The sequence below is a fragment of the Hyperolius riggenbachi genome, chromosome 10 (genome assembly GCF_040937935.1).
Source record: "Hyperolius riggenbachi isolate aHypRig1 chromosome 10, aHypRig1.pri, whole genome shotgun sequence".
Classification (NCBI taxonomy): domain Eukaryota; kingdom Metazoa; phylum Chordata; class Amphibia; order Anura; family Hyperoliidae; genus Hyperolius; species Hyperolius riggenbachi.
Genome location: NC_090655.1, coordinates 134,583,966 through 134,605,205, shown reverse-complemented (window position 1 = coordinate 134,605,205; position 21,240 = coordinate 134,583,966). Strand labels below are relative to the sequence as shown.

Genomic DNA, 21,240 nt, shown 5'->3' with positions numbered 1-21,240 from the left:
GTGACTCTCTGCTTTGAGGCAAGACATGTCTAAGATGGCGTGACACCGTCGTACCTGGCATGCAGCATAGGCCCTGGGGAGATGGGGCTGTGTAGCTGGAGAGGAGATCGAGGCACCAGCTAAGGAGGAGGAGGATGACGACTGCGAAGAGGATGTAGCAGGCGGAGAGGAGGTGGCAGGAGGCCTGCCTGCAGGCGTGAAGGTGTCACAAGTTGCTCCGCTGCACAGCCACGTACTCCCTGCTTGCCATCGGTCACCAGGTTGACCCAATGGGCTGTGTAAGTTATGTAGCAGCCCTGACTGTGCTTGGCAGACCAGGCATCCATGGTCAGGTGGACCCTTGACCCAACGCTGTGTGCCAGAGATTACACCACTTGCCTCTCCAGTTCACGGTGCAGTTTGGGTATCGCCTTTTTAGAGAAATAATTGCGGCCTGGCATCTTCCACTGCGTTGTCCCAATGGCTACATATTTACGGAAGGCCTCAGAGTCCACCAGCTTGTATGGTAACAGCTGGCGAGCGAACAGTTCCGCCACGCCAGCTGTCAGACGCCGGGCAAGGGGGTGACTGGCAGAAATTGGCTTCTTCCGCTCAAAGATTTCCTTCACGGACACCTGGCTGCTGTGGGCAGAGGAGCAGAAACCGCTCAAGGTTAGAGGCGGAGTGGAGGAGGGTGGCTGTGGAGGTGCAAGGGAGAAAGCTGCTGCACCTGAAGGAGGAAGAGCAGAAGGAGGGTTGCTTTTCTTTTGTGTGCTGCTTTTGCTCAGTTGCTCTTCCCATTGCAGTTTGTGCCTTTTCTCCATGTGCCTTCGTAAGGCACTTGTCCCTACGTGAGTGTTGGCCTTTCCACGGCTCAATTTTTGGAGGCAGAGACAACAGATGGCATTGCTCCGATCTGAGGCAGACACATTAAAAAATTTCCAAACTGCTAAGCTCCCCTGGGGGATGGCACTATGGAGGCATCTGCAGCTGATGTTGAAGGGCATGTTGGCTGGCTGTACATAGGTGGCGATACATGGTGCCGGACACTGCCACCAGCTGTTTCTGTTGACGAGCTCCCCCTGCTTCTTTCAGGAACTTGTCTCCTCCTACTCCTCTCTGACTCTCCTTCTGAACTGTCCCCTTGGCCATCTTGTCTCTTAGGAACCCATGTGGAATCCGTATCATCATAATCATCCTGCCCAGCTTTGCTTGCCTCAGACACCTCCAAAACTGCACCAACAGCAGGTACTTCATCATCATCCTCCTCCTCCTCCTCCTCACACATTACGTCCATAGTGTCGCCGCCTAACTCAGACATATGAGGTGGTGTAACTTGCTTAGCGCCTTCATCTGGTTGTAACAATAATGGCTGTGAATCAGTTAATTCCCCACCAATTAACTCCTGCGTAGTTTCAAATGCAGCAGATGTGGTGCTAGCTACTGCGCTGGTGGCTGCGGAAGATGAGGTGTTCTGTGTTAAATAGTCAACCACATCCTGACAAACTTGGGAGTTGATGGCACGTGCCTTCTTCTGAGCACTGTACTTTGGCCCAGGGCCACATGAAATCACATCAACACGACCACACACAGACCTGCCGGGTGGCCTTCCTCTGGGTCTGCCTCTACCTGTTTTGTCTGTCTTGTCCATATTGGGGGGAGGAAGTGAAAGGTATGCACTGACTTGACTAATACAATGTGCAGTCACACAGGTGCAGTTAACAGGTATGCATGGAGTGGTATATCACACTGCGTGCACTCATGTAGGTAGATGTATATCACACTGTGTGCACTCACGTAGGTAGGTGGGTGCACTGAACACAACAGGTAGGTATATGCAGTGATGAGGTGGATTCACTGAACACAACAGGTAGGTATATGCAGTGATGAGATGGGTTCACTGAACACAACAGGTAGGTATATGCAGTGATGATGTGGGTTCACTGAACACAACAGGTAGGTATATGCAATGATGAGGTGGGTTCCCTGAACACAACAGGTAGGTATATGCAGTGATGAGGTGGGTGCACTGAACACAACAGGTAGTTATATGCAGTGATGAGGTGGGTGCACTGAACACAACAAGTAGGTATATGCAATACTGGGTATTACAATGTGCACCTGTCACACACAAAGGTAGTCACTGAATGTGCTGGGCCTGGCTGGCAGTGGCACACACACACAGTATGAATTATCAAGGCTGTCTATGCAACACAATTGTCAGTGGGACACACAGAAAAAAAATAGATCACAAGAACAAGATTAGCTCTCAAAAGAGCTGTTGTGGGGTGTTATTTTAGCAATACGAATCAGCAAGGAGCAAGCTAACAAACCTACAACAGCCTAACTAATCTTTTCCTATGAGAGAGTCTGATGCAGCTGTCCCTTCTCTAATGCAGGCACACGAGTGGGTGTAATAGCCGGCGTAGCCTGCCTTTTATAAGGGGGGGGGAGTGGCTTCATGAGGGAGTGTAGCCTGATTGGCTACAATGTGCCTGCTTACTGATGTAGAGGGTCAAAGTTGACCCTAATGGTGCACTATGGGGGCGAACCAAACTTTTGTGAAAGTTCGCCTTACATGGCGAACACGAACCACCGGAAGTTCGCCGGGAACCGTTCGCGGGCGAACCGTTCGGGCCATCCCTAGTCAGGACCATCCATAGCCCTGACAGTTTTCAGTCTGATAACATCATTGCATTAATGGGTGTGTGTGAGAGATGAGCGACGGATAATATCCGAATGGGTTTCATTCGGATTTCATCCTCCTAATTACTGCAGCTGAGCGGGTGTGTAAGGGGGGGTTTAAACTTACCCAGCATGCGTTTTTCTTTCATCCGTCCAACGGTGCCTCGGATGCTGCGTTCCAAGCCACGTCACGTGACTACAAACACTTCCTCCTTCATCCTGGAAGAAGGAAGTGTTTGTAGTTATGTGACCACAGCTTGGAACGAAGCGTGGGAGGCGCTGTGGGACGGATGAAAAAAGACGCATGCTGGGTACGTTTAACCCCCCCTCTCCCCTTCCTTACACATCCGCTCAGCTGTAGTAATTAGGATGTTAAAATCCGAATGAAACCCATTCAGATTTCATCCGTTTATAATCAGTCGCTCATCCCTGTGGTATATACTGTATGTATGTGTATATGTATGTATGTATGTATATATATATATATATATATATACATATATATATATATATATATATATATATATATATATATATATATATATATATATATATATGATGTGTGTGTATATGTGTGTGTGTTTTTATATATATATATATACATATATATATATATATATATATATATATATATATATATATATATATAATTTTTTTTATTTTTTTTAATTCTTTACCACTGTCTGCCAGTTGGATGATTAAGATGATGACCAGTAGGCTAAGGGTGGATTACACACATAAGCATGCCGAATATTGATCATTTATTGATCTATCTTATATTTTTTAATTCCTTAGTTTGCAGTGTGTACATTTTTTTCCCCCTACTGCTATCTTTCTGTAAAGTTCCTCTTTACACTGACTACGAGAAATGCCCAAAGTTCTCCATTTACATATTGCCTTTTTTACAAGCAATACCCATAGACCCACTATACAAAAAGTGTATAACACATATTTGTTAGAGAAAAAGAAACACTCCACCTTTGCTCAAACCTGTAAATCTATTTGGTTTACCTTACCAATTCTAACCCAACCTTCTTCATTTGAAGTCAAACTTGAATTCATCCTCTCCATCCTTCCTACAGACACTTTAGTTCAGGTATTTTGTGTGTACTGGTAGTCATCAAATTTGATGCAGTCCTCTGTCCTGGTAACCGTTTCAGTGACAGCTAAGGGTCATTACATACGGAAAAGCAAACACAAATGGACAAAATTCAATGGAACTTGTCTCAGAAAAGGAAGAAATCACATCCTGAGTAATGGAAACTTGTCTCAGTTTCATTATCCATGTCATCCATTCTTTGTTTTGATAAGCTTCTCTGTAAAAGTTATATAGCTGAAATAAAAACAGGGCTTGTAAATTATAGTAGACCATGTTGCACTTAGACTGACATAGCTTCTTAGGACTGAAAAGCTCCAATTTTTATCTGTCTATTGATTCTGTCTATCAATGAAGAAGCTCTGGGAAAAACAAGGAAGAGGAACACTATTAGAAAGATGAGGCTTTAGCGGAAACAATGGCAGCAAAATGTAGGGGTAATTATTTACAATCTTTTTGTTGTACAAGAAAAATATATATAGTGCATTTCTGGAAAGACTTCTGATTCTAAAAATAAGGAATGAAACACTGTAGATATCAAACTTTACACAACTTTAACAGGAAGTATTTTCAAATACAAAAACAATTGTACATCATAGCTGGTTTTTGTTGGTTACACAAATACGCACAGTATTTTCAAAAGTTAGGATGCCTTAGCAGGCTACTATTATGAGAAAAGTTTGTAATAAGCAGTTGTTCAGGGGCTGGATAAAATAAGGAAGCACAAATTAAACTTTAATTTCGAAAATGTCAGCTAAAAATATTAAGCTGACTGTATGTGTGAACTTTCAAATCAATATAAAGGCACAAAGAGGTTTCCAAACAAGCCCAATAAAACTGCCCAATTTGCAGGAGTGAACATTCTGACAGTATAAAATGACCTTAAGGAGATTAAAAGCCATACCACCATCTCCCTCCAGAGCAAACAGAGCTGTTGAATTTTAGTGCTCGTAGAAATATTAGTATTAGGGGGAAAGTTATTGGGGCCGGCAGCTGATATTTATTGCGTTGCACTGGTGGCTAAATTTCCCCTCATTGCCATTATTTCGATGAGCATCTATTTTGGTGCCCCAAAAATGTATTTTTGCATTTTTTTCCCTTGGGGATGCCCCCTGGTCAATTGGGCGCAGGGTGTGACAAATAATAGCTTACCTTGCTGCTACTGATATTCCGGGTGGTTTTAAATACTATTTCCCCTACGAGTCGCAACAACTTGCCGACACCCGAATTATATTTAAAATCCTGTTCCACCCCTTTCTTGAGAGATCTGTTTAGAGTTCCTATCTCTAGCCTTGGTCTGATGTTGTGCCTTATCACTCAGCCATTTCCTGGCCCCTTAGTAGAGTCCCAGACTATCAATAACCTTCTGGGTTACAATTTTATTGCGTAGTTTATCATAAAAATAAGAAATCTGAAGTACAAACTACACATACTGTATGTTAGGAGGTGCATACAGATACAACATGACATAAAGTTCAAAAGGGTTAAGTGCATTTTGGTTTCCAGAAAAATTATTACATTTGGTATAAAAGTGAAGCAAAGTTGGGTACATTGCCTAGCGAAGCCAATTAGACTTCTTGATGACACCCTCTTGGATTGGGAGATAAAACCTGATTACCTGATTCTCTGTGCAACATTTCCTCCAATTTTCTGTGTTCCAGTTTGGAAATGCTAGCTAAGATGTTCCATTATTTAGAATGTTTGTGAATATTTAAAGGGCTCAAAACATGCTTTTATTTTAAGTAGTGTAGTTCATTTTTATGTCATTGGCTTCACAGCAGTAGCGTCTCTTCCCATGTCTTGGCGGCGTCTGTTTTAGTGTTGTTAATCAGAAATGCTTTCATTGAAAAGGCATAAATACTGCACAATACATCAATATTTGTGCCCCGTAACCCCAATTAAAATGTTGAGTTTTAGTTCATCAAGCTATTAAGCATATTGTTGGGTCTTTGTATGATGATTTGGTTGAGCAGCTCTGTTAAACAATCAGGATAAGCCTTTGAATAATGCATCACTAAGCACAATTTTCAGATCAATATAGTACTGGACTTTAATTTATACCATTTTTTACCAGGAGAAATCACTACAACAACTCTTCTGGATCGGGAAATGAAATCGGAGTACATCTTAATTATTCGTGCAATGGATGGTGGTGTTGGACCCAATCAGAAGACTGGCATAGCAACAGTAAGTTGATTTTAGATTGGTAGATTTAGTAATTGCAGAGAATCACTGGCAAATATTTTGTCAACAGGAAAGTAAAACAAATCTGTGAAATAATGTTACATTATACTGATTGCCACCCTGTAATTGTTCCAGGTCTGGCCTCAGTATAATTCCCATTTATTTTGAGATTAGCTTTTAGTATGGATTGAACCTTGTTCACAAGCTAGAGGAAAGGCAACTGCTAAACATATAGCAAAAGGTCAAAAATATTTTTAAAGGGATACTGTAAGGGGGGGGGGGGGGGGGGTGGTTGGGGGAAAATGAGTTGAACTTACCCGGGGCTTCTAATGGTCCACCGCAGGTATCCTGTGCCCGTGCAGCCACTCACCAATGCTCCGGCCCCGCCTCCGGTTCACTTCTGGAATTTCAGACTTTAAAGTCTGAAAACCACTGCGCCTGCGTTGCCATGTTCTCAATCCCGCTGATGTCACCAGGAGCGTACTGCTCAGACACAGACCATACTAGGCCTGCGCAGTACGCTCCTGGTGACATCAGCCGGATCGAGGACACGGCAACCCAGGCGCAGTGTTTTCAGACTTTAAAGTCTGAAATTCCAGAAGTGAACCGGAGGCGGGTCCGGAGCATCGGTGAGTGGCTGCGCTGGCACAGGATGTCTGCAGGGGACCATTAGAAGCCCCAGGTAAGTTCAACTCATTTTCCCCGACCCCCCCCCTACAGTGTCCCTTTAAGTTTACAGTGCTTAACATAGTTTCAGAAATTAACCATTTTAACCCACAGGTTGTTTTCACATTATGGAGGTGAGATATTTTCACATTTCAGCGCTCCTCTCATTTATTCCCCAATAACTTTATCACTACTTTTCACAACAAAATGATCTAAACCTTGTTTTTTTCCACCACCAATTAGGCTTTCTTTGGGTGTTACATTATGCTAAGAATTATTTTATTCTAAATACATTTTAACCACCCTGGCGTTCTATTAAGATCGCCAGGGCGGCTGCATGAGGGTTTTTTGTAAATAAAAAAAAAACTATTTCATGCAGCCAACTGAAAGTTGGCTGCATGAAAGCTCAATAGATGGCGCTCCGGAGGCGTTCTTCCGATCGCCTCCGGCGGCCAAAATTAACACGGAAGGCCGCAATGAGCAGCCTTCCGTGTTTGGCTTCTCCTGTCGCCATGGCGACGAGCGGAGTGACGTCATGGACGTCAGCCGACGTCCTGACGTCCGCCGCCTCCGATCCAGCCCTCAGCGCTGGCCGGAACTATTTGTTCCGGCTGCGCAGGGCTCAGGCGGCTGGGGGGACCCTCTTTCGCCGCTGCTCGCGGCGGATCGCCGCAGAGCGGCGGCGATCGGGCAGCACACGCGGCTGGCAAAGTGCCGGCTGCGTGTGCTGCTCTTTATTTCGTCAAAATCGGCCCAGCAGGGCCTGAGCGGCAGCCATCGGCGGTGATGGACGAGCTGAGCTCGTCCATACCGCTAAGATGGTTGAAAAAAAATGGGGAAAAAAACATTATTTTCCAGTTTTCAGCCTTTATAGCTTTAAAATAAAATTTTCAACTATGGATAAAAGGCATACATTTTATTTGCCCATTTATCCTGGGTATTGCAACATTTCAATTATATCCCTAGAACAATGTATGGTGACAATATTTTATTTGGAAATTAAGGTGCATTTTTCCAGTTTAACATCCATCACCAATCATCACATGCCCATAATTTAATAATATACCCTCTTGACCAGAGCCGGGACAAGGTCCTCCAGCACCCAAGGCTGAGACAGCAAAGTGCGCCCCTCCATCCCTCCCACCCTAGCCGTCAAACACCGATTGCTATTAGACTAATAGGTGCCCCAGAGCCCCCAACACTTTAATCTCTAGTTATCTGGCTTGCAGTCACTGCCATGTATCCCCTTTTCTTATTTCTTTCTGCTTCAAACACAATTGGGAATGACAGTTGAATGAATTGTGCACCCCCTCCTACACTGCGCCCTGAGGCTGGAGCCTCTCCAGCCTCTGCCTCGGCCTGGCCCTGCTCTTGACATACATATTAAAACATTTTTAGTCTCTAATGTATGTAAGTGTAATTTTACTATTTGGCCACAAGATGTCCTCGTGCATTACTTCCTATTAACGTACAATATGTTTGCTTAATAGGAAGAAATGTGTTACAGAGTTACTTCGGAAGTAACAAGGCAGCTCAATGATGCCTGGGATCACAGTGGCCTAGAGGGGAGATGAATTAATGGGACCAAAGTTCCCATTTATTAATCTAATGATCGGTGGTGGGAGCAGCAGAAACGAGCGAGCAGGAGACATTGCGGCAGCACCAATTCAGTATAACTGTTTTTGAACAAAAACAGTGATTATTCTCAGCGGGCATGCACGGATTAGCACAGGAGACTTTTGTCCTCTCCCACCAATCACCCCTGATGCTGGGACCATCGCGATCATGAGCTTCTGCCCACATGATCGCGTGCACTGCCCCGCAGATTGCACAGACGTGAACCTCACGTACCTGCTGCAGCAGTAGCACCACCAACCACGGACGTGAGGCTCATGTCTGTGCAGCAGTGATGGTTAAGTACATTTTATTTTAGACATAATAGTGTTTAAAACAAGGGCCCCTATTGAACTTTCTTTTCCTCTGTTTTTTCCTAGAGGAGCAGTATTGGCCATAACGTGTAATTAGCTGGCAAAGTAAAGGTTAAATGAAGGCCTCTTCTTTGGTGTCACGGTTTTCCTATCTGTTATGTAAGAAACCGTCCCCGGGACTACGTTTATCAAACATTTACTATTGACACTATCTGTTGATATTAGAGTACATTAAGATTTACCTGTATGAAGTCTCCTTTTGTCTCCAACAAAATATTTTTTTTTACTCTGTGTAGCACTTACTGTCAATTTGGATTGGTCCACTTTTACGCTGCATACAATTTTCATTATATGTGCATGCAATCTGGAATAGTTTGTTTCTGCCCAACTGTAATCCCTCATTTTAATCTAGACTTTCGCCTATCCTGAATCAAGAATGCTATCATTTTCTCAGTGTGTTTAGATCAGTGGTAAACCCTAGTGAGAAATTAAAAGTTCTCTTTAATGCTGCATTTTTCACTGGCTCAGCCACCAACAACCACCCTAACCAGTTGTCAGTTGAATCTGCTCAAACCTTGACTGGCAAACCTCCCCTTCTGTTTGTGTCACCCAAACAGCAAAACGTGTTTCTTTCAGTTCCTGTACAGTTGTTGTTCCTCCAGCTACAAGCAAACAAGGAGCAGAACCCTTGATTTCCAGGATAGCTTAAAGCATTGCTATTGACTTTTTTCTTTAAGAGTTAGATACAAATTCTTCAGAAAATTATGATATTCACCAAACAGTGCTGGCACATCAAGACAATCCTTGCCAGGGAATCAGCAGATGCTGACTGATATGTCAGCAAGACACAATCTCAGAGTCTCCATAATACTTGGGCTGCTGTTTAAAAGACAGCTTTCTTTATTAGATGTCAACATTTCCATGAAATGCACTGTCCAAATCACAGTGGGCTTTTTTCCACAATAAGAAATGAAAGGAAATATAATTTACCTCCTGTCTCTTTACCAATCCCCATGATGTGTTATATTTGACATCTTCATCTTGGTTTTCAATATGTTGATCTAGATGGAGGTCATAAGAGATGAAACTTATGAAAGCTCTAAGCTATGCTGCCCAGGTTTGACTTGCCTTTACCAGTTTACTGCTTCATTGTTTCTAGATGGTCCAAAGATGGACCTAGGCCAGATGTATTCAGGATTCCAAAAATAATGCAGAGAAACTTCTCAAAAGCTGCAGTAGCTCTACTTACAGGCCTTAATAACAGGCTTTCTAGCAGATGATAACCATCTCACCTCTCAGGTTACATGAAAAGTCCAATAGCCCAGAGATGAGGATTTTGTCAGTTGATATAGAATGTTTGGGAAGCTAAATTCATATTGTTTGCCAGATGTCTGTAAAAACTGAAGCTGCTCAGTTGATAATTTAATATTATGTGGATGACTGTTGTAAGAACATGTATTATTTATTTATTTATTGTATTTATAAAATACCAACATATTTGCTTTATAAAGAGCAGTTCCCATTCATTCATCTAGGTCTCTGTGTCAGTGATTGCGGCATGAATAAGATGCCTGCGTCATTGTTAGTTTGTAAGTTACACTTACATGCTTTACTTCCTGCTTGCATGCTAAAAGCACACACAGTAAGAAAAATGTATGGGGACATCTTGTGGCCAAATAGTAAAATTACACCTACATAATTTTTTTTTTTTTAATAAACAGACCCACGCTTACATTTAAAATTAACTCCTTCCCTCCCACACTCTCCCATAGCACCCAAATAAATATTTTGCATAAAAATACATAAAAAAAATACATAAATAGTTAATTCAGGGACTGAACTTTTTTTAATATGTATGTCAAGAGGGTATTTTACTGTTATTTTTTAAATTATGGGCTTGTAAATAGTGATGAATGCAAAACTAAAAAAATGCACCTTTATTTCCAAATAAAATATTGGTACCATACATTGTGATAGGGACATAATTTAACCAGTGTAATAACCCGAGAAAAATTGGCAAATAAAATACATTGGATTTAATTATGGTAGCATGTATTTTAAAACTAAAATGGCCGAAAACTAAGAGATAATGTTTTTCCATATTTTTTAATATTCCCGTTAAAATGCATTTAGAGTAAAATAATTCTTAGCAAAATGTACCACCCAAAGAAAGCCTAATTGGTGGCGGAAAAATAAGATATAGATCATTTTGTTGTGATAAGTAGTGATTAAGTTATTGGTGAATGAATGGGAGGAGCACTGAAATGATGCACAAGGTGAAAAAACACTGCAGGCTGAAGTGGTTAAAGGACAGCTGAACTGAGAGGTATTTGGAGGCTTTCATATTATTTCCTTTTAAACAAGGCACATAGTCTTGCTGATCTTCTGCCTCTAATACATTTAGTCATACACCCTCAATAACCATGCAGATCAAATGTTTCTGACTGAAATCTGATTGCATTATTTGAATGCTTGTTTCAGGTGTGTGATTCAGATACTACTGCAGCCAAATAGATCAGTAGTACTACCAGGCACCTGGTATTGTTCAAAAGGGAATACATATGACAGCCTCCATATACTTCTCAGTCCGTGTCCTTTTAACCTCCTGAGCAGTATGCCCGACACTGTGTCAGGCATTCCACTTCAGGGGTTTTACTGGCCTCAGGAGTCCGCCGCTATAAAACTATCTGTTTCTACTGATAAATAAGCTGTTAGCTAGCACTAAGCTAGCTAGTATATGTGGCCGGTGCCCCCCAATTGCAAAGGATCCCCCCGCTTATACATTACCCAGCCTGGCTCCAGCGATCGGTGCAGCCTCCCCGCACAACTCCGGTCTTCTCTATGTCTGCGCAAGACATCATGATGTCAGTAACGTCATGTACGATCCTCCCCATAGAGAAGACCGGAGCTGTGCGGGGAGGCTGCGTCGATTGCTGGAGCCAGGCTGGGTAATGTATAAGCTGGGGGAGCGGGGGATTCTGGGCAATAGAGGGTGCTTGCCACATAAATAAGCTGTTAGCTCGCACTAAGCTAGCTAGCTAGCTAGTATATCAGTAGACACAGATAGTATTATAGTGGCGGACTCAGGCTAGCAAAACCTCCTGAGCTGCGTAACGCTCAGGAGGTTAGGGAACAAATAAAGTAAACCATTATTCTAACACTGGTATGCTCATTACTTTACGAAATATATATATATACTATAGCTGTTACAAGCATTCCTGGCTTGAATTGAGCTTTTAATGCCCCTAGTGTGGCAAACCTGTAATATTATTATGCTATGTCTTGTACAGTTTGAAGTTTCTGCGTAATATGTTGGCGCTTTATAAATACAATAAATAAATAATTAAAATAAAAATGTATCAAGTTTGTTTTATGTTCTGTTTGGATGTCTGCTATTGTAATTGAGAATTTTATGTTACTGCTACTTTAGATAGATAGCTGTAGGGGAGGCATGCTGAGTTGTCTATAGCCTTGTTCACTTATTCAAAGAATTACCCTAGGGCAGTGATCTGCAAACTTGGCTCTCCAGCTGTTAAGGAACTACAAGTCCCACAATGCATTTGCCTTTATGAATCATGACTGTGGCTCTCAGACTCCCGCAATGCATTGTGGGACTTGTAGTTCCTTAACAGTTGGAGAGCCAAGTTTGCAGATCACTGCCCTAGGGGGATAATCAAGACTATCAAGGCCTTGCTAGAAAATGCTGTAACTTACAATAGTCTCAGATAAGACCATTATGATCTAGGTTTCTTTGCCAGCTACTCTTTAAGGGCTTATTTCCACTAGGAGCCTGAGCCATTTCCGATTTGGCCGCGACTCCCACTCTGCTGTTTAGTAGAGATGGCCCGAACGGTTCGCCGGTGAACGGTTCCCAGCAAACTTCCGTGGTTCGCGTTCGCGGAGAACCGCAAACTTTTGCGGAAGTTCGATTCACCCCCATAGTGCATCATTAGGGTCAACTTTGACCCTCTACATCAGTCAGCAGGCACATTGTAGCCAATCAGGCTACACTCCCTCCTGGAGGCCCTCCCCCCACCTTATAAAAGACAGGCAGCGTCAGGCATTTTACTCACTCGTGTGCCTGCAGTAATTAGTGAAGGGATAGCTGCTGCAGACTCTCATAGGGAAAGCTTAGTTAGGCTCTTGTAGGCTTGTTAGCTTTCTCCTTGCTGATTGTTATTGCTAAAAAAGCACCCCTCAACTGCTCTTTTGAGAGCTAATCTTGTTCTTGTGATCTATTTTTTTGTGTGTGTGTGGCCACTTGCATTATATTTATATACAGCCCTGTCAGTCAGTCGCACCTGGCCTTTGGCCCCTTACTTCCACTGCCAGGCCCAGCACATTCAGTGACTACTGTGTGTGTGACAGGCAGCTGCAAATTTGTAATCCCAATCACTGCACCTGTTCACGGTTTAGTCCATCTACTTACCTACATGAGCGCACGCATTATTAATACCACCAGTCATTGCACCTGTTCACGGTACTTGTGTGTGTGTGTGACAGGTGCACATTTTTAATACCCAGCAGCACTGCATATACCTTCCTCCCTATTGTTCAGTGCACCCACCTACCCAAGGTGAGCGCACGCAGTGTGATATTTAATACCACCAGTCACTGTACCTGTTCACGGTACGTGTGTGTGACAGGTGCACATTTGTACTACAGAGCAGCACTGCATATACCTACCTGTTGTTCAGTGCACCCACCCACCCACCTATGTGAGCGCATGCAGTGTGCTATTTAATACCACCAGTCACTGTACCTGTTCACAGTATGTGTGTGTGACAGGTGCACATTTGTACTACCTTCAGTGCACCCACCTACCCACGTGAGCGCACGCAGTGTGCTATACCACTCTGTGCATACCTGTTCACTGCACCTGTGTAACCGTACATTGTATTAGTCAAGTCAGTGCAGAGGCAGGCCATCTGGCAGGTCTGTTTTGTCGTGATTTCTTGTGGCCCTCGACCAAAGTACAGTGTTCAGAAGAAGGCACATGCCATCAACCCCCAATATTGTCAGGACATAGTTGACTATTTACAACAGAACACCTAATCTTTCTCAGCTTCCGCACGGAAGCGTGACATATCTTCCTCCTCTTGCTCTGATTCTGGTACCCCACTTAACACTCAAAAAAAAAAACACATATATCCAGGCACATCGCCTCTAGTTAGGACATAAAATAAGTTATTAAGGAAAGAGAGGTGCTGAAGGGGGTGTGGCCAGAAAACAGAAAAAATCTATTAACCCTTCACACTCTAGCACGCAAATGTTCAAACAAATGCATTCTCCGATTCACTCATCCATGCACCACTGTTATCCCTACAGCTAAGTTAAAGGCCGGGTCTTAGTTCACAGAAGAATGCATTCTTATGCTTAGTCACCTAATACTGCACAGTACCCAGGTAAACATAGGTGTCCTAACTCTGGCCCTGTAACATGCATAGTGCAGACATGCAAACATTCATTGCATCAAACATATCTAGGGATTAGGAGCACACATCCTGACGTCCACTCCTGGGACAGATAGCGCATCTTACCAATCGCACAAGGGAGCTAACGTAATGTATCCATGCGCACCATGCACATACACCAGCATAAGCTGTGTGCATGCTGACAAAAAACACATACAGGGGAGGAGGGAGTGCACTGAATTAAAACCCTAGCCACAGGGGTCAGTAACAAGAAAAAAACACATATATCCAGGTCCTTCTCCTTCTTCTTCTCCTCCTTCTCCTTCTCCTTCTCCTCCTCCTTCTCCTCCTCCTTCTTCTCCTCCTTCTTCTCCTTCTCCTCCTTCTCCTCCTCCTCCTCCACAGAATTCATGTCAATGGCATTATGTCACTATTTTTATTTTATTTTTAGCATATTCACATCAAATACAATAAGAAGTATATACTTTTCAAAAACACGATATTGTTTTTCAGTTTCAGCATTTTGTGTGTTGTTGTCTTTTTTTTTTTTTTTACTTAAATATAGGGTTTCCTTGAATTGCAAATTTCATATTGTTTTTATTTACATTTTAGAAAGTGTTGCTACCTCTGTGCCTGACTGATAAAACTTTACTTTGATAAGTTTTAGAGTGAGGATTTCAGGGTCTTTGGAGAGAGTTAATTTTCTTATTCTTTAGTGTAGTGTGGTTGTTTTTTGTTTTTTAGATGAGGCCTTGATTAATAATGCAATACATTTACGGTTACTAATTTTAGGTATGTTTTAACATGTTGGAAAAACAATACCATGTGACTCATGCTATGTATGCATGCACAAAGAAATGTCTCCATTCTAGACCATATTCTGGAACCACCAGTATTATTAACGTTCACGTTTTTAGACCTAAGCACACTTGTATATAAGTATACTAAAGGTCCGTACACGCCCGGCGGATCGCTCAGAAACAGCCATATCAGTCCGCCGACAGACTGTACACACGCCGGACTGTCTGCTGAAAACCCGCCCAGCAGGAGGTGACGACGGACCCGTCGTTGCCTGCAGTCCGGCGTGTGTACGGACCTTAACACTTTAGAGTAATTATTTAATTATCCCTTCTACAGACTGTTGCCTATTTCTGCCTACATTTCATGTGTTTGAGAAAATGTTGAGTCCATGCTAATGTTCTGTAATAAATACTTATCTAGAAAAGTGTTAATGCAAACATGCTCAGATAGATAACAGGAGCTATGTACAGGGCACAGCAGAATGATATTCAATTAACAGCTTCCTGAGGCAAGCATGAAGACATTTTAATTGCCATGTGTAATTAATCTGTGAAAGGACTGACTGCATTTACAGAGCACACACAGTACATTAAATTACTTAGCTTAGCTACAGGAGGATAATCGAATATGAGCAAAAGAGATATGATGAAGAAATTTTGACCTGACATAATAGAGGGTTTTTTCTTCAAGGTAATTTTTTTCACACTTGTGTATCACAGTGTCGAGCTAAAAATTAAAAAAAAATATTGCAAAAAAATAGCGCTATTTGCACTACCAGAGCCAGTGCAGCGGGCTACATGCAAATGTCTTGGTAATGAATAAACAATCAGCTTCGGGTTAATTGATCAGCACTTTTCAGATATGGTTAACAGCTTCCAGTTGTCCTTGCACCAACGATATCTTTGGCTCCCTGGAGCTGCCCCAGCATCCAGTGACTACAAAATCTCATGACATGTCAAGCCCAACTCCTCTATAGAACATGCATTGTTATTAAAAAAGAGAAGGGTCAGAGAAGAGAAATGTGTACAACAGTTGGGAGGGGCCATGTTATACAGCTTTAAGGGCAACATAGAAATACACATATTCCTTAAATTACAACTTTTATTTTAGTTTAAGAAATGTCAAATTTAAAAGGCTTGTCATAGCCTTAGCTACAGCTGGTGTTACTTTAGTAAATGGTATTAGATGTGCATTAGACTGCTCCAAAAGAACCAATTATTCCTACATTGTCAATGGAAGAAGTGGAATTTAGGAATAGTCAATGAGATGCAAATAATTGATAATGCAGGTTTATGGAAATGTTCATTGCAATTTTATGCAGTGTGAAATTCAATCACCTTGACAGAATTTTGTCTTTTTTTTCCATTTACACACTACATATACTGTATATGTACAGTGGAGGAAATAATTATTTGACCTCTCACTGATTTTGTAAGTTTGTCCAATGACAAAGAAATGAAAAGTCTCAGAACAGTATCATTTCAATGGTAGGTTTATTTTAACAGTGGCAGATAGCACATCAAAAGGAAAATCGAAAAAAGAACCTTAAATAAAAGATAGCAACTGATTTGCATTTCATTGAGTGAAATAAGTTTTTGAACCCTCTAACAATAAAAGACTTGATACTTAGTGGAAAAACCCTTGTTTGCAAGCACAGAGGTCAAACGTTTCTTGTAATTGATGACCAAGTTTGCACACATTTTAGGAGGAATGTTGGTCCACTCCTCTTTGCAGATCATCTCTAAATCCCTAAGGTTTCGAGGCTGTCTCTGTGCAACTCTGAGCTTGAGCTCCCTCCATAGGTTTTCTATTGGATTAAGGTCCGGAGACTGACTAGGCCACTCCATGACCTTAATGTGCTTCTTCTTGAGCCACTCCTTTGTTGCCTTTGCTGTATGTTTTGGGTCATTGTCATGCTGGAACACCCATCCACGACCCATTTTCAGTTTCCTGGCAGAGGGAAGGAGGTTGTCGTTCAGGATTTCACGATACATGGCTCCGTCCATTTTCCCGTTAATGCGATTAAGTTGTCTTGTACCCTTAGCAAAAAAAACCACCCCCAAAGCAAAATGTTTCCACCCCCATGCTTGACGGTGGGGACAGTGTTTTGAGGGTCATAGGCAGCATTTTTCTTCCTCCAAACACAGCGAGTTGAGTTAATGCCAAAGAGCTCTATTTTGGTCTCATCAGACCACAGCACCTTCTCCCAGTTACTCACAGAATCATTCAGGTTTTCATTGGCAAACTTCATACGGGCCTGCACATGTGCCTTCTTGAGCAGGGGGACCTTGCGAGCCCTGCAGGATTTTAATCCATTGCGGTGTAATGTGTTTCCAATGGTTTTCTTGGTGACTGTGGTCCCTGCTAATTTGAGGTCATTCACTAATTCCTCCCATGTAGTTCTAGGATGCTTTTTCACCTTTCTCAGAACCATTGACACCCCACGAGGTGAGATCTTGCGTGGATCCCCAGAGCGAGGTCGATTGATGGTCATTTTGTGCTCCTTCCATTTTCGAACAGTCGCACCAACAGTTGTCACATTCTCTCCCAGCTTCTTGCTAATGGTTTTGTAGCCCATTCCAGCCTTGTGCAGGTCTACAATTTTGTCTCTGACATCCTTGGACAGCTCTTTGGTCTTTCCCATGTTGGAGAGTTTGGAGTCTGCTTGATTGATTGATTCTGTGGACAGGTGTCTTTTATACAGGTGACTAGTTAAGACAGGTGTCCTTAATGAGGGTGACTAATTGAGTACAAGTGTCTAACCACTCTGTGGGAGCCAGAACTCTTAATGGTTGGTAGGGGTTCAAAAACTTATTTCACTCAATGAAATGCAAATCAGTTGCTATCTTTTATTTAAGGTTATTTTTTCGATTTTCCTTTTGATGTGCTATCTGCCACTGTTAAAATAAACCTACCATTGAAATGATACTGTTCTGAGACTTTTCATTTCTTTGTCATTGGACAAACTTACAAAATCAGTGAGGGGTCAAATAATTATTTCCTCCACTGTATATAAAATTGCATAGTCCTGCACCAGCTTGGAATTATTTGCATCTCAGTGATGATCTCTAGTGTTTTCTTCATAGATGTAACTAGGATTGCACCCTAAATAATGAGCTGTATCTCATAGTAGTCATATTCCTATATAACTAATAATTAGAAATGTGTCTTATGGTTTGTGGGCTAAAAACTACTATGTAAGTGGCAGGGACATTTTATGACATAAAAATACAAATAGCTTCCTTGGTAACAAAAAAAAAAAACAGTGCATGGGTATGTGTAGGAATTATTGTATAGATCAAAACTGACATACACATACTACCTGTTCTATATAAGCCCCATATGAATATGGAAGTTTAGCAATATATAGAACATAAGCAACCTTAATCTCACTAATATTATAAATGCGAAAGTTTGGATGTTTGTTACTCAATCACGCAGCAATGGCTGAACGGATTTGAATGAAATTTGGCACACACATAGTACATTACCTGGAATAACATATAGGATACTTTTTATTCCCATAACCAAAAAGTGGGCAGAGACAAATACAAATTTCACTGGGAAAATGTAAACTGCAGCCATTCTTACACTGTTACTGGTAGGGTTCTCAAACAGTTGGTGACTGGGAATAATATTCATAAAGTGCGTGGAGCCTACAAAGCCAATCAAAAGTCACCTATTGATTTTCAAGGGGAATATTTAATTGCTGCCCTTCTTGCAATGTTAATGGTACAAGCTTTAAACCTGGTACAGCTGGTCATTGGGCGAGTGGGGTTAAAATTCTGAAAAGGGTGTGGCGCCACAAACAGATAATCAGATTTGTTTCATTTTAATGCAAATTATTGATGCCAAAGACTGTAAAGCTCACAAACTAGGTCACTGAGTAATTGTGTGTTAGGGTTAGAAAAAGTGAGCGGAGCCAACACCAGCCAAATGCATACCCGGGCAAAACCGGGCCATCAGATAGTGGGCATATAATCCACTGTGTGCGTAGAATATCTCAAAATATATGGAATGTCAGAGTAAATTTGTTAAAATAGAATTAAACATGATGATAAAAATCAATCATGTTAGCCAATTGGCATTAGCTGCTTGCTTTACTCTTGTGCTCATTACAGAAGTGCATACTGTATTATTATTGCATATATTGTGAATTGTACTATACGCTCTGTGGATTTTATGCCCAATGGTGTTGCCTATTAGAGATGTCGCGAACATAGAATTTTCTGTTCGCGAATGGCAAACGTGAACTTCTGCAAATGTTCGCGAAAAGGCAAATCTAGCAAACTGCCATAGACTTCAATGGGCAGGTGAATTTTAAAACCTACAAAGACTGTTTCTGGCCACAAAAGTGATGGAAAAGTTGTTTCAAGGGGTCTAACACCTGGACACAGGCATGCCAGAGGGGGGTCCATGCCAAAAGTCCCACCAAAAATTACGTAGTTGAAGGAAAGTCGGGTTTAAATCCCTAAAGTGCAGAAATCACATTAGGCACAGCTCTGGGTGTCAGTGGGCTGTGGAGTGTCTCACACAGAGAAATGTAATAGTACTATCAGAATACAGTGAAATAATAATCCACTGGAGTGGTTCTGTGCCTGCAACTTAATGAGGCAAATTTATTTGCACAGAAAAACACAAGGACAGAGGTTTAGAGGCGCTCGAGTCGGACTAAATCCCAGCTGCTGGCACTTCACCATCATTGACCTGAAGAAGAAGGACAACCATGCAGAATGCCTTGTCCTTGTGTTTTTTATGCAAATAAACTTGGAATATTCCACTGGATGTGCCTAATGTTTATCTTCAGAGAGAGAGGTAAGCTAATATTACCTCTCTTTTTAGACTGTTTTTAACTATTTTATATCTTTTTTTGGGTGCCTCCACCAAGTAGTTAATTTCTTTTACCCCTCTTTTGATAGGTTGTTAGTCTTATTTTTTGTTGTTGTTGTTTTGCTGCAAAAATTATAATCAGAAATGCGATCATTTGAATCCCAAGGATCCAGCAACCCGTACCAAAACTGAGGCTGGTTTTCGTCTGTAGGCTTGAATTGTGAGTGCAGTTTATTTACATGATTATCATTTGGTGTTTTGATGTACCAAAGTATTGGCTCCTGGTCTTTTTCTTAGTTTTTTCACAGTAATTAAATATGGCAGCCTCCATATCACGCTCACCAATTTGAAGTGACATGGGAGTTGATGCATCAAATGCCAGTAATACTGCGGTGCACACACAATGCACAGCAATCAGGGGCGTAACTAGAGTTCTCCGGGCCCCCCTGCAAGAATTGGAGTGGGCCCCCCTCCCCCTCCCCCCTGGGGCCCACTGATGGCCGTTTTGGGGGGCAGGAGGGGTCGCAGCATAAGGGGAGAGCTTTGCATATCAGCGGGGAGGGGGGAAGGTCCCCCCTCCCTCACTTTGGGCTCTGCCCTCCCGCATCTATCTAATGCTGCATACACACTTGAGATAAAAGTCTCTGGAAAAGGCAAGATCACAGACCAATTTTACCCCATTCCATGTAGTATGAGAGCCATACTCTACACAGTCTATTCTATGGAGCTGCACTCCCCATCAGATAAAATCTTTGCAAGATGCTGCACACAAAGATGCCCGTACACATTCAAAAGATCATTATCTGCAAAAGATCTCTTCCTGCAATAGATCCATTCCTGCAAAATGCATTCATAGTCTATGAGATCTGCAGATCCTCATACACACCTTGTTTAACAGACTTCATCTGCATATATGGCAATCATCTGCAGATCTGAAAATCCATCCTGGTGGATCTGATCTGCAGATGATCTGCAGATGATTGCCTGTTAAACAAGGTGTGTATGATGATATGCAGATCTCATAGACTATGAATGCATTTTGAAGGAATGGATCTATTGCAGGAAGAGATCTTTTGCAGATAATGATCTTTTGAATGTGTACGGGCATCTTTGTGTGCAGCACCTTGCAAAGATTTTATCTGATGGGGAGTGCAGCTCCATAGAATAGACTGTGAAGGTATGGCTCTCATACTACATGGAATGGGGTATAATTGGTCTGTGATCTTGCCTTTTCCAGAGACTTTTATCTCAAGTGTGTATGCAGCATAAGGGGCAGCGGCAGCAGCTATAATTACCTCCATTCACCATGTGAAGATCATAATACGTGTTAGAACAGCAAGTAATGTAAAGCCCTTGCAGATCGGAGACCTCCGTGGTGAATAGAGGTAATTATAGCTGCCGCTGCTACCCCTTAGATAGATGCAGGAGGGTAGCGCAGAGGGGAGAGCCCAAGGTGAGGGGGGACCTTCGCAAAGCTCTCCCCTCATGCTGCGACCCCTCCTGCCCCCCAAAACGGCCATGAGCGGGCCCCATAGTGCAGGATGTTTTAACTTTCCTACTCAAGTCCTACTCAGTCTCCTTGTATGATTTATTGGAATCCACATTTATTAAACTGAATTATATAACTGTATTTTTGTTTTCACTAATATGGAGAATG

At 42.1% G+C, this 21,240-nt stretch overlaps 1 protein-coding gene across 2 annotated transcripts in view; it reads left to right on the top strand.

Moving 5' to 3' along the window:
* CDH23 (cadherin related 23) overlaps positions 1-21,240 on the top strand; it is a 1,682,716-nt gene that overhangs the window by 1,060,711 nt on the left and 600,765 nt on the right. For both annotated transcript variants that reach the window (XM_068258239.1, XM_068258233.1), the window contains exon 20: positions 5,835-5,947. In XM_068258239.1, the coding sequence (XP_068114340.1) occupies positions 5,835-5,947 (113 nt within the window). The remainder of the gene's footprint in view (positions 1-5,834; positions 5,948-21,240) is intronic.